The sequence below is a fragment of the Haliotis rubra genome, unplaced genomic scaffold (genome assembly GCF_003918875.1).
Source record: "Haliotis rubra isolate DU_JTF1 unplaced genomic scaffold, ASM391887v1 Scf360, whole genome shotgun sequence".
Taxonomy (NCBI): Eukaryota; Metazoa; Mollusca; class Gastropoda; order Lepetellida; family Haliotidae; genus Haliotis; species Haliotis rubra.
The window spans coordinates 971,601-986,529 of record NW_025767036.1 but is presented as its reverse complement, the minus strand read 5'-3'; the positions used below and the strand labels follow the sequence as shown (position 1 = coordinate 986,529).

The 14,929-nt window shown below is 38.1% G+C and overlaps 1 protein-coding gene across 1 annotated transcript; it reads left to right on the top strand.

Moving 5' to 3' along the window:
• Positions 1-8: 8 nt before the first annotated feature.
• Positions 9-9,875, top strand: LOC124285483 (DPY30 domain-containing protein 1-like). Its single transcript, XM_046721727.1, has 5 exons — positions 9-121; positions 1,189-1,363; positions 3,105-3,227; positions 6,437-6,571; positions 8,487-9,875. The coding sequence occupies exons 2-5, from the start codon at positions 1,211-1,213 to the stop codon at positions 8,679-8,681; spliced, it is 606 nt and encodes a 201-aa protein (XP_046577683.1). The 5' UTR covers positions 9-121; positions 1,189-1,210; the 3' UTR covers positions 8,682-9,875.
• Positions 9,876-14,929: the final 5,054 nt, after the last annotated feature.

The window sequence follows — 14,929 nt, the reverse complement described above, 5'->3', positions numbered from 1 at the left end:
TGACCGTAGCTAAGGAAGCGATTAGCGGTTTCGATAACGAGGCTGGGAGAAAATAATGTGGCATTTTAGATTTTAACATCTCTTTGTTAACACATATTGAATCATTTCTGGGACAAAATACGTAAGTATGATGTATTTTGAAATGTAGACTACATATCTAATGCTGCGAGGACGGATTAGACAGAAAACTAGACGTTCTGGACGTATCGGTAATGCACGTTACTGTTGGTAAATAATGAAACGTCTTGGAGTATCACGAACATAGAAGCATATTGTGAATCGTTACACGCTTTCACAAGATAAGCAGTTAAATGGGGCTCGTAATATGTTTGGTTGGAATGCCTTGTTAAACAAGTAGGTTTTTAGTTTGTACTGTTGGACGTTTAGCCGAATCGCTAAAATAAAAAGCGCGTGTGCTTGCACTCTAGATAGTCTCTACACAACGACTTGAAACAAATACTGGAGTAGAGCTACTTAGTAAATTTGTTTTGTCAAATGAAACACAGTGTGTTTGTTGAAGCATTCCACCGATGGATGTAACATTATGCAACCTGGATATTAGAGTAATATTTCTTTGTTGATTTGTAATTTACGATTTGAAAGAATTGTTTAGAATGTTAAATCCAAACGAAGTAATGTTTTCTGTTTCAACAATATTTCAGTTTCATCACCGACTCTAAATAGTCTATTTTAAAAATAGTACCGCTGCCTCATACTAAAATGTTAGAAGCATATAACACAAATAGCTATCTGGTGGTATTTGATGGGTGCACTGCTAAATTTAAAGAATATCCTTGAAATTGTTAAAGAGAGGACAAGTGATATATTACCTCTCTCCTTCTACCTAAACATTTCAGCCTAATGTGTATTCTAATACTTGTGTTTACAGCTTGTAGTACATCCCCTATGCATCATACAGACAAACAGTTATATGTACTGTTTAGACTTAGAATGTTTGACATGTCTCTGCAAATATATAATACTGACAAAAACGAATAGCTACATTGGATTGGATTGGACCCCCTGTGCAATGGGAGATTCAGAACCTGGGAAAAATCTAGAAATGCATTATTTAGAAGTAAAGCATTTCACTACAGGCTGAGTGGAAGGAAAAATAACATGATTCAGAGTAAAATGTGGTCAGTTTGATTGTTGTTTATTCTTCATGTGAAGTTTATGATTCAATAGGATAATCACAAAAGTCGTTACCATGGCAATGGAAGCAGCCTACCTGAAGAAGCATGTCGGGGACTGTTTGGTGACTTGTCTCACCGAGGTAGCGGAGAAGCGACCTGCTGATCCCATAGAATACATCGCACATTGGCTGTATAAACAGATAGAAAACGAGAAACTTCACAAGAAGGTGAGTGCCTCACAGGGCTGAGTGGGTGGGATGAGGAATGTGGAATGACAATAATTATCAAGTTTCAGGTTTGTGTTTCCTTTATGATTTAAGTTACATTATGCCGAGTCAAAACATCCAGGTATGTCATTTTTGGTGCCAAATTCTGAAAGTCCCAAGACATAAATGGGAAGATATTTGGGTCGGTATCTGAAATCATTTTACTTATCAAGAGGGTTTTGTATAAGGTGGGTACTAAATGACTTTCTGATGTTCAGGGTGCCATTGTACAAAACAACCTTAAAAAATTAGCGCTTAGGTGACCGTTTTGTGTTAGGTGGGTACTAAATGACTTTCTGATGTTCAGGGTGCCATTGTACAAAACAACCTTAAAAAATTAGCTTAGGTGACCGTTTTGTGTTAGGTGGGTACTAAATGACTTTCTGATGTTCTGGGTGCCATTGTACAAAACAACCTTAAAAAATTAGCGCTAAGGTGACCGTTTTGTATTAGGTGGGTACTAAATGACTTTCTGTTGTTCTGGGTGCCATTGTACAAAACAACCTAAAAAAATTAACGCTAAGGTGACCGTTTTGTATTAGGTGGGTACTAAATGACTCTCTGATGTTCTGGGTGCCATTGTACAAAACAACCTTAAAAAATTAGCGCAAAGTTGACCGTAACTCCCATACCTTAACATAGACTTAAGGTAGTCTTAGCACTAAGGTTGTGTACAACGACACCCTGATGAGTCACAGATTATGATAGAAGAAAAATAATAATAAATGGAAAAGTTAAACCTGAGGCAATATTATTTTATGTGTATTTTCTAGAACAATTAATTTTTTCTTAACCAATCCATCCATGTATGCTTACAGTGTTCACGAATGGTGTTTCAAAGTAACAGGACATTGGGTCCTGTAAGTTTAAGATGTCTGTCTGACCCTTTGAAAATACACAGGACCCATGGAATAAAATTAAACACACATTTCAGATTTAACATTTCTTATAATTAGCTTTGAAATTATTAACAAACATAAGAAAAATTAAGATAAAGTGAACAGCAAACAAGTGTCAAATGTCACATATATAACAACTTCAGTCAAAGTCATTGTGAAATATACAGTTGGACACTGGGGCTGGTGGGTTGTAGACTTCTATCGGACCGTTGGCGAATCTGCCGGATTTGTCAGAGGATCAGACACTATTCGCGAACACTGTGCTTATATTTAACATTTGAAAACCTTGTGTTGAATGTTGTTCCAAGGTCAGTTTAAAGAGGTTAACACCATAACTTAGTCGTGTCCATGGTGTGTCTTGTAAAGCCGTTTTATTTCTTAACTGTGTTCAAACTGTACAGTCCCAAAATAGTAGCAGAGAAAATCTTAGGGGGTCCACAGAGGACAGACAAACCAAATTACCTGCCCCTTGATTGCTAGCACTGGTCACAAGATGGTTTTTCTTCCCATGGACTGATGACAATTTGGTACTGAGAATCTCAGTGAGATGATACTGTTGTCATGAAGATATACATGAATGTATTTAAAATATATCTTTGTTATGAGCAAATGTTGTGTAGTGAAGTGTGTGTTGAAATGTGTGTACAACAATAAAGCATGTGTAGAACATGTTGAAATCTGTGTTGTTTAATCAAGTGTGTGTTGAATATGTTGTGTTGTGTAATAAAGCATGTGTGTAACAATATGAAATGTGTGTTCTGCAATGAAGTGTGTATTGAACATGTTGAAATGGGTGTTGACAGGAAGGGGAAGATGCTGATGAGTTGGATAAAGAGAAGGAGGTGCATGAAGTAGAGCTGAAGAGACAGGAAGTGATGAAGGAGGAGGCCAAGAAGCTCAGCCAGGAGGAAGCAGCCAAGAGGAAGGTGAGACAATGTGCAGATAGAAACAGTCTATCTGGAACAAGTGGATCAGTGCTGATTATCGACTTGTCTGGTCCAGTGGAATGTTACCAACTTACCATGACAGTATACCTTGAGTATACTTGAATTGTACTAACTTGATCAGACAGCCTTGAGTATACTGGAATTGTACTGACTTGTCAGACAGCCTTAAGGATACTGTAATTGTACTGACTTGCTCAGACAGCCTTGAGCATACTGGAATTGTACTGACTTGCTCTACTGCTTGCTCAGACATCCTTGAGCATACTTGAATTGTACTGACTTGCTCAGACAGCCTTGAGCATACTGGAATTGTACTGACTTGATCAGACAGCCTTGAGCATACTTGAATTGTACTGACTTGATCAGACAGCCTTGAGCATACTGGAGTGATGACTTGTACTAACTTGTACTGACTTGCTCAGACAGCCTTGAGCATACTGGAATTGTACTGACTTGCTCAGACAGCCTTGAATATACTGTTTGATTGTACTGACTTGATCAGACAGCCTTGAGCATACTGGAATTGTACTGACTTGATCAGACAGCCTTGAGCATACTGGAATTGTTGATCAGACAGCCTTGAGTATACAGAGACAGCCTTGAGCATACTGGAATTGTACTGACTTGCTCAGACAGCCTTGAGCATACTGGAATTGTACTGACTTGATCAGACAGCCTTGAGCATACTGGAATTGTACTGACTTGATCAGACAGCCTTGAGCATACTGGAATTGTACTGACTTGCTCAGACAGCCTTGAGCATACTGGAATTGTACTGACTTGCTCAGACAGCCTTGAGCATACTGGAATTGTACTGTACTTGCTGCAGACAGCCTTATATTTAAAATTCAGAGCATACTGGAATTGTACTGACTTGTAGACCGAGGGAATACAGACATGCCTTGATGCATACCAAGAACTTAGAAAATAAGGGGTACGGGCTTAGGGTCATCTCAATAGATGTTTTCTGCAAAATGTTGAATATGTGTACTTATAGTATACATTATCAGTTATGTATGGGATCATTTGTGTATGTGTGTGTTTTTGAAATAAACATACTGAATTACTGTACATTGGAAAGAACCCTATCACTTGTGTTATCTTATCGACTGCTTGTAGAAATGTGCAACGCTTTTAATAAATGTTTTGCATGTCAACAGTATATTTCATTGAAAAAATATGGATGTAATTCGTCAGTTTAATCTAGTTGTGAACATTGGCCAAAGATTTAACTAAGTCACTGGTGTAGCTTCTTTAGAATATATATATTTTTCTTCTCATAAAGTTTGTAGACCGCCTGTCCTAAGCACTCCCTTGTCAAAGTTGTCAAGGATGGTTTTACGTCCCGGTTTTGCATTTGAGACGGTCCCTGTCTTGTCTGATTTGTTTACAATATTGTAAACTTGTTGGTAAGACATGCCAACAGCTCTACGAAGTTCTGTAATAAACCCTTTCTAAACTAATGAAAGGTTTACCTCTGTCTTTTAAGCAGAAAAACCTATAAACCTTTGCAACAATCGACTGCAAATCGTTGGCCATAGTGGACGCTGTGATAAAGATGTGCATGCATGACGGGAAACTTATTTATCAAGACTTAACATTTATCTTAATATTTCTTCAATAAAGAAAAACGATACTTTAGTAAAGTAACACAAACATTCAACATTTATTTGTTTAGGATAAACGTTAATTCATATTTTTACACCACCTGTATTATTAGCATAAATGTAAAGACTATTTCAGATTTCTGTTGTTGAACTCTGAAAAAATATTAAGTTGCTGTTTTGGTACCAAATTCTCTCCTGTAAACTGCCCTTTAAATGCATGGGAATGTTAAATCGATTGAAATAAAAATTAGGTAGACAATAGGCGAGTTGATATATTGACAACATAGTACATTTATCACCTTTATAAAGATCTTAAGGCTAAAAAGCATTTTTCTAGCATTTCCGACAGTACTTTAACTTGCTCAGACAGCCAGGACTTTTTGTAACTTACAAAGACATCCTTGAGTATAAATGGAAACCAAGTTCTCAGGATAGTCAACTTCTTTATTGCAATGAGTGTGAGGTTTCTGTTATCTGCTTGCTTAATAGCGGTGTTAGTACCTACACCGAAACGACACACTCATTGCAATAAAGAAGTTGACTATCCATAGAACTTGGTTTTCCTTCATCTTTACAACTTGTAAAATGCCTTTCAGAGAACAAATCCTTGAGCATGCTGGATTATTACTGACTGTTTGACAAAGACTGAGGAACCATGACAGTTTCTATCACTGTTTTATTCATGTATCCGGGTTTTACCTCGACTTTAAACATGGGGGTCCTGCGGGCCCCTAATTGTTAGTTTCAAGAGTCCTTGCAGGCAACATGAGGTCCTGTGAAGTAATGTTGTATAGAACTGTACATTTCGATACTTTCTTTAGAACTAACATTGATCATGTTGACTGATGGATGAAATGATACATGTAACAGCTCTGAAAGAAACAACCCAACACTTAGCAAAGTCATAGATGTGTTGTGGGTACAGTGAATAGTATTGTGTGTCCCTCTGGATGCAGTAAAACAGTTTCTGCATCCATTCTCTGCATTTGTGCGAACTGGATGCACATTCTCTTAATGTGAAACAAAGGTTGCTGGCAACACACGTTCCCTATGGCAACTGTCAGCGGCTCTGTGCCAGTGAACTCTATCCAGTGTAATGTAGACTGTAGTATACTGGGCTATGTATGTATAGTAGACAGACTGTAGGTGTCATCAGAGCATTTATTGCTCCATAGTAGGGGAGATATCAAAATATTTTGAAATTACAAAATATAATGCTTACTCTACATGCAGTAACAGCTAGTTCTTTACCTTCTGATCATCCTTCCACAATCTATTTACTGAGAATATTAAGTCAGAAAACATATTGTAAGTGTATTCAATCATTATTACTAAAAATATTACGCTATTGAATACACAGAGATAAAGTATGCAAACATATTCAAAGATATCTATTCATTGTATGATGGTGATTTGTGAAAGTATATTGAGCATATGTATATTGTGAATGTATTCTACATATATTGCACTGTGGAAATGAAGATGGTAAAAAAATTTTATTGCTCCGTGTGCACGAATGGAAGACGGATGGAAATGGCTTGCTTTCTAGTAACGTGGAATATCTGTGATATTTCTATTCAGGCGGAGGAGGAAGAACGGGCAAAGGAGGCAGCATCAGACTCTAAGCTCCCCACACTGGTGGAGAAGGAGGAGCCTGTTGTCACGGAAACACCAGCAGCTCCTGTTGCAGAAGAACCCGAGGCCAAACAGGACGAGGTGAGATTGGTCAGAAATAGGTTTAGACATTTACAGCATAGTATAGTGTTAGTGTGTCCTAGTGTTAGTGTGTCCTAGTGTTAATGTGTCCTAGTGTTAATGTGTTCTAGTGTTGATGTGTTCTAGTGTTAATGTGTTCTAGTGTTAGTGTGTTCTAGTGTTAGTGTGTCCTAGTGTTAATGTGTTCTAGTGTTAATGTGTTCTAGTGTTAGTGTGTTCTAGTGTTAATGTGTTCTAGTGTTAATGTGTTCTAGTGTTAGTGTGTTAGTGTGGTCGTGTTAGTGTGTTCTAGTGTTAGTGTGTCCTAGTGTTAATGTGTTCTAGTGTTAATGTGTTCTAGTGTTAGTGTGTTCTAGTGTTAATGTGTCCTAGTGTTAATGTGTCCTAGTGTTAATGTGTTCTAGTGTTAGTGTGTCCTAGTGTTAGTGTGTTCTAGTGTTAGTGTGTTCTAGTGTTAATGTGTTCTAGTGTTAATGTGTTCTAGTGTTAATGTGGTCGTGTTAGTGTGTTCTAGTGTTAGTGTGTCCTAGTGTTAATGTGTTCTAGTGTTAGTGTGTTCTAGTGTTAGTGTGTTCTAGTGTTAATGTATCCTAGTGTTAATGTGTTCTAGTGTTAGTGTGTTCTAGTGTTAGTGTGTTCTAGTGTTAATGTGTTCTAGTGTTAATGTGTCCTAGTGTTAGTGTGTTCTAGTGTTAGTGTGTTCTAGTGTTAGTGTGTTCTAGTGTTAATGTGTTCTATAGTACTGTCGGAAATAAAAAAACCCTGTATTTTCTCATGTATCTCTACAATTTATGTAGTTGATATGTGAAAGTGTGAAATATCTGTTAAACTATGTTCGGCCTAACTACAGTCTCGGTGGTAGAGAGATAGGAAATGGAGAAAAAGGACTTTACTGAGGGGAAATTAGTGCAGAAATGAGCAATGCAGGTTTTTTCTAAGTCCAAAAAGACTTATTTGGAACAGACCATGGCTTTATGCAAATTAGTGTGCCACGATATTGTATTACAAAGGACCCTTTTTAAATGCCTAATTTGAAATTAGACGTAGATTCATTATAAACGATAGCTGACGTAAAAAATAATAACTTTTATGCCGAAACTATTAAGGATGTAGCCTCCATGCAGTCTCACTGTCACTATAAAAAGAAACAGATAGGAGGGGCCGTCTCAAAAGCAAAACCTGGGGTCGGGCTTGGCCATAGAGATATAAGTCCTGTCGATCTGTCACCTATATACTACGATGCGTTTCTATGGTTTTCGGGTATCATACTCTTTTACATATCTCAACATAAACTATATGTAACTATATGAAAGAAAGACACATAAGATGTTAATCAATAGATGAGACATAGTCAACACACATGAAAAATATATTTGAGATGACCCCTTGTGCCTGTAGGCAGCACGTGCATTTCATGCCAGGTGAATCGACGGTCCGTCGTCATACCTGGCTGAGCGACCTAATTGCCATCTATAGTCTGATCTTTTGTTTTCAGCACCTATTCGTGTTTTTTTAAGTTTTGCACGTTTTGACGAGTAAACATGCTTTTCCGGATATCCTATTACGCATCCCACTGAACGCCCAGTTAGACCGAAGTGGGTTATTTCGACATATGCTATTTGCAATTGTGTAAATTTTAGGGATACAGAGTAACAGCCTAAAAACAGTTTTTTTCTATTTCCGGCAGTACTTTAGTGTTAATTTGTCCTAGCGTTAATGTATTCTAGTGTAAACTAAGGTTGGTTGTTAGTGGGACCAAGTGCTGATGGAACCTGATGTTGGTAGACATAGTGGTTGTGGAAAACTGTGTAAGTGACTCCAATTGCTGGCTTGACCCAGTGTCCATGTAGGGTAATATAGGAATGATAATGTGAAATGTATATATCCTTTAATGTTTTCTTTTTGTGATGTATAGGGACAAACAGAGGAGATGCAAGAAGAGGAGGAGAAGACAGGCGAGGAGACCAAAGGCGAGGAGACAACAGGGCAGGGAGAGACCGAGACCGCAGGGGACACAGAGACCCAGGGAGAGACGGAGACCCAGGGAGAGACCGAGACCCAGGGAGAAGGGGACACCCAGGGAGAGGGAGAGACTACAGGAGAGTCCTAGACAATGTGTTAAGGTGTGAATATGTGTGTAAACTGTGCAAGTTGTATATAATGTGTCCAGTCATTATTGTATGTGTGTGGTGTGAACTGTTAAGGCTGATAATCAAATCTTTTAGATATAGGTCATCATATTTATTGATTTTAGTTATTTTGAAAATCATCAGATTTAAAAGATACCATTATCTCAAATTGACAAATAGTATTTCATCTTTGTGTCATTTACTATTTTTAATGCACAGTTTATTCAAATGCAAATTTCAGTGTCATAATAACCTTTTTTTTAAATATAATTTCTGTCCAGTCCAATGTTGAAAACTTTGTCAAAAGCATGAAATTGTACACATAGACATATATGGTGCTTCCAATGTCGACAACACAATCTGCTGAAGTGGGTTAATATATTAACCATGTTCTAAGATTCAGGGTACTAGTCTGCTAACAAATACTGATATCTTTGTATTTGTGTTTTAAAGCTAATCAAATTCGGATACATATCAAATCCAAACATTCCCAGAGCAGGAGTTTCCTGCATGTTTCTGTCCTAACATTCCTATCTTGTATGTCAACATTCTCTTGTCTGTCCAGTACATCAAGTTATTTATTTCATTCTGTGATTGTGCTGCTGTTAATATATTTATGTCACTTTAGACAGGGAAACTTAAACTGGAATTTTATAATTTACATTTGTAGGTCATATTCATGACAGTAAAGTTAAACCTCGTTAATCTGTAACTTGTTAATCTGAAAATGTACTTTCCAGACAACCTGGGTTAGAATCATTATTCATATACAAGTTACTTTTCTCTGTACCAATGCTTCATTAATCTGAATGATTTCATTTGGAACAGCACCATTCTGATTAGTGAGATGTCATGGAATTCCATCTATTGATGAAGTGACTATGTAATTACTGTCTCATGGGAAAAACTGATGTTATCTCAAAGAGTCTCAAGTGTTGGTACTTTGTACAGGAATGCTAATTTAGGGAATTTGGGAACATTTTATCAAGTACGTCTATGCAGTGAGGATTTTAAGATTTGTAATATACATGTATTTCATGATGGTGCATTGTAACGTCAAAACAATCATTTTATTAACTGTGAACAATTGGAATTCTCAGACATTCTGAATATATCATTTATTTGCCTTGCTGGTACAATTATTTATTTGAAAAAATAAATGATCATAAAAATGATATGCTTTGTGGTGTTTATTTTGGTTTGTACAACCCATTTTATGGAGCAGAGAGTGTTTTAGTCTCTGAAATGAATATACTTTTGTGAAATTGTTATCTGTACAGTTCAAGTGTTCTCTCTTCACTTTAAGAGACGACAGAAATCTTGACTTAGTGTAGATAGATCTATTCACAAAAGTGTGGAAAAGATTGTGCACGACTTACAAAAACATATACAAAAACTTCAGAACCAAAAAGGAATAAGGAAGTGAAAAGCTGAATGAGACTATGTAAAGCATAGACTATAATGAACTATCTACATTAATTACTGTCTCAAAGGAATGGATGGTGTTTAGCACTAGCATATAGAAGAATTATCAGCATATAGTCCTACGGGGAAACTCATGAAACATTAAATGTCGACAATAGAGAGACGCTTCACTGAGTGCAGCCTATAGTTAAGATATAATGTGTAAATAATTATGATGATTATTTGAATTTGTCTTAGGGATTCTGGCTTAGAATAATTGACCCTTGGCATCATATGCTGGTCATAAAAGGCCACCAACTGGACAGGGTGGTCAGGCTGGTGACTGTATTAGTTGTGCATCCTCGTATCCGTACGGTGTGCACCATTCCTTTAAATAACATTCACTGGATTGTCTGGTCCAGATGAGATTAGTTACACTGATAAAGGAAAATCTGTTGAAAACGACCGTCACTTGATGTTAGTGGTATGGTGACTCTCCCCAGTTGCAGTGATAGGATACTTATCATAATACGTCTCCATGGACTGGGATTACACGGTAGTATTTTTATTATGTTGGTTTTGTAGGAAGGACTTCTGTCAAAATATGTGTGCTCGTCTGTGGACGTCGTGTTGTAATTTGTCAATGAAGCGGACGTAAAATATGAGGCGTGTCCGTTAGGGAAGGTTATAATGAAAGTCTTATGTATCCATGTTTTCTTCAAATACGTGAATAGGTATCGTCACATTCGGCGTTGTTCCGGGAAGAGAATCCACAATGGAGTCCTGAATGGACAAACTGGTGACAGAAACATAGGCAACTATCCATAACATCTGGGTGCTATAACCTTCATTCAGCCGGCGTCGAGTATGTTAGTCGCAGTCAAGGAAGGTTTGTCCCTAGGGACCTATTCACCCATGCAATCATTCGGCCGCTCTACTCAGTAAACTCCGCAGGCCTTGAACATGCTACTTCGTAGTCATTGACATGCGCACGCCCACACACAAACACATACGTATCACACACATGTTGCGCACGCACGCACGCACACACACACATAAACACACACACGTGTATCATACATTTATCACACACACGTATCTTATACACTTGTATCACTCGCACATATGTATTACATGTGTTTCCCACACATGTGTTACACTCACACACACTTGTATCACACACACGTGTTTGACGCTCACACACTTGTATTACACTCTCTCGGGGCGGTGGGGTAGCCTAGTGGTTAAAGCGTTGGCTCGTCACGCTGAAGACCCGAGTTCGATTCCCCACATGGGTAAAATGTGTGAAGCCCATTTCTGGTGTCCCCCGCCGTGATATTGCTGGAATATTGCTAAAAGCGTCGTAAAACCCAACTCACTCACTCACTCACTCTCTCTCTTCCCCCCTCCCTCTGCCACACGTTATATCAGTAAGCCAGCAGTCCGCACACTGGCACGATCACAAAGAGTGAAATTAGCTTGCAATCGCGTTAAAACTCATTTCACCTCACCTCACCTATGACTCAGTGAACGAGAAAACGTAACACGATCACCTGATATCGATTCTTTGGACTAATATAAGGTAAGAACGTACGTCGCTTGTTGATGCCTTTGCAAACCACTGAGCTGTCTGAAAGCGTTACCGTATACATACTATCAAAGCACAACATGACGCAATGTATGCTGTAAAATCGGAGAAAAATAAAAAACCTGACGTGCATATACCTATGTAATTCAGCGAAACAATCTAAATGAACACGAAACAATATTCAACAAAGATAACTTCATAGACTACTTATTCAATCATTAACAAACAGAAAAAAGCAAGAAAACGACGAATTTTTTAAAAAAAAAATACCCTAAACTACAAAACTGTTCACAGCGCCAATGACACCATCCTTCACAATACTGCAACAACCTCGCCCAGATTGTTTGGGGTGGTGGGGTAGCCTAGTGGTTAAAGCGTTCGCTCGTCGCGCCGAAGACCCGGGTTCGATTCCCACATGGGCACAATGTGTCAGTGAAGCCCATTTCTTGTGTCCCCCGACGTGGTATTGCTGGAATATTGCTAAAAGCGGCGTTAAACAGCACTCACTCACTCGCCCACCCTGTCAAATCAAATCAATCAAATTAGACATTTGTATAGTGCTACATATCCAGAGTCCTGCTCATGTGCGCTTAGTCGAATGCTCGTTTGAAGAGGATGGTTTTGAGACAAGATCGGAAACTGTTGATATTTTCCGATTTTCTTACATTTTCAGGTAATCCATTCCAGAGTACAGCACCCGCTCTGCTAAATGATCTGTAATCATGATATATGGATAGCGCAGTCCGCTTGTGGGAGAAGCCGACTTTTTTAAAGGTTTATTGAAATGTAAACTTGAAGAAATTGTTGGTTTAACCAATCAAATGTCACGAAATCACCTGCAAAATTATTTATAGCGACTGACAGTGCACTGGACCACTGTGCCACGCGTGTCATGGTTAATCAACCTGTCAGAAGCAGTTAGTCGTCAGACAATACGATTTCTATACACAATCTTCAGACCACCGACTTGTCACAAATATAGCTGTGTTATAACGAGAAGTCTATAATAGTACTGTATAGTCTCCCTGAAGTAACTTCTGCCGCATTGGTGATTTTACTCAATCAGACTACCGACGTATTTCTTAATCCGTGTAAAATAACTATACGTATATAAAGCCCACACATAATGCCTGGCGTGGACGTAATGTGGTATCAGAAATAGAAAGAAAACTATTTTGTCTCATCATTGAAGATGGCAAGGTTGACTTTCAATTCTCGAAATATCTTACCACAAATTACGACCTTTGAATAGTATCCTCGCTCTCATTTGTGTTTGTTGTATTACAGATTGTTTGTTAAATAATCAGCTTGGTCTGTCGAAATACAAATAAAAAAAAGATATGTATGTTTTGCCACATAAACAATTCTATTTGCCATGGGATTGTTTGTGCGTATACACACAATTTACCTAACACACAATTTATTTATTCGACATGACCTTAAGTTATAGGTTAACTTATTGTTTTCGCCGTGTGCGTTTAAGGCAGTAAAAACAATCTGGTTTAATGCCTTTTAAAGAAATGAATTTAAAATAATAGATTTGACATACATATACGTATTTATTTTATGTTATGCGTGTGTTTTTGCTCCCGTCAAATTCTTAACCCTAAGAATTATAATATCGTTTTGCCTTTGTAAGCCCGTACTCCGCTTTACATGAATCTTCCACAAGAGTGAGTGAGTGAGTTTTAGTTTTACGCCGCTTTTAGCAATATTCCAACAATATCACGACGGGGGACACCAGAAATGGGCTTCACACATTGTACCCATGTAGGAAATCGAACCTGGGTCTTTGGCTCGACGAGCGCAAACCGAAACATGAGGTTCATTAACCTATTCAGACAATGACCTTCTTTTCAGCCGATCCGAATGTTCTCGTGTGAAAGTGAAATAGACATCACAAACAACTATGGTTACACTGAATTCCAATTCTTTGTTTCATAAGAAAATGGTATTTACAACTGAAATTTAATTAATCGTATTTCTATATTGTATGGCGAGGTGTAGGCAGCATGACCTTAACTAAGACGTCACAGTCCACGCTAGTTTGATGAGGTCGTAAAATAATTCACAATGCGTCTGGCTCACTGGTTACACCTGTTATGTTTCCGTTGCGCGTATTCAGTGTAGTTCTGTACAGCACAATGTGATTGTAATAAAATCAAGTCCGTACCAGACCGCCAAACGTTTCTAGCGGCAGAGCCTCGTTTTGAGATTTCCATGTTTCTGTTTGTCAGCTTGCTGTACGACAGAGCACGCTGCACGACATGTTTGCAAAGATTATAAGGAGCGTAGTGTTGCAATATACAAGTGATTAGATGTATCAAATAATACTGATTAATATTTATGTGTCCAGTTAAATGAATTGGTCTCAAAATTCTGGACTGGTTATTGTACTAAGTTGTGCAATAGGACGGAACCCAGTCAAGAGGAAACGAGACTGTTGTGTAATCGATGTTTTGACTTGATGCTTTAATCACTAGGCTACCCCGCAGCCCCTCTTCCTCTGGAAGAAGAGTCAGTCCTTTTGCACAGGGAAGATGTTTTAAATCGGGAATTTAATCTATAAAATCTGTCCCAGAGAAGGGGTTCCTGTTTGCATATTGGAACAATATATGGAGATATCCTCTAAACTAATTTGATGTATCAGGAATATCTCTGTCGTGCAGTTGCGTAGATTGATGCTCATGCTGTTGATCACTGGATTGTCTGGTCCAGACACGATTATTTAAAGACAGCCGCCATATAATTTGAATATTGCGGCGTTAAACAACAAACCAAGGAGCCAAGGAACTTCTGTCGTCTTTACAGCAAACGTATGAAAACTATAAGCCGTTTATGACTGTTTGTGAAGTTAACAGGATGTATTTTGCATGACATGTTACCCTGTAGGATGGACCTCAACCTTTATCATAACCATCAGATCGAGTGAAAGGACGAGGAAGTGGACTGGGGCACTTTCTAATGTGTCTAAAATTAAAATGTCAAATCAAAGTTACAATCTTAAATACAATATTATAGACATTACCAAAAACTTTGACTGACATTCTTTCACCCTGTTAAATATTGTGTTTTACCCATGATCAAGACAGATCAAATGTTTAAGCATGGAACATATGGCAAGCGATATCTCCCGTGGAAGCCAAATTTGGATAATAAATGAGGTTTTAATGCCGCGTTCGAGATGATTGAACTTTAGCGACGTGCATGTGAGTATGCGTGAGCGTGCGTGTGCGT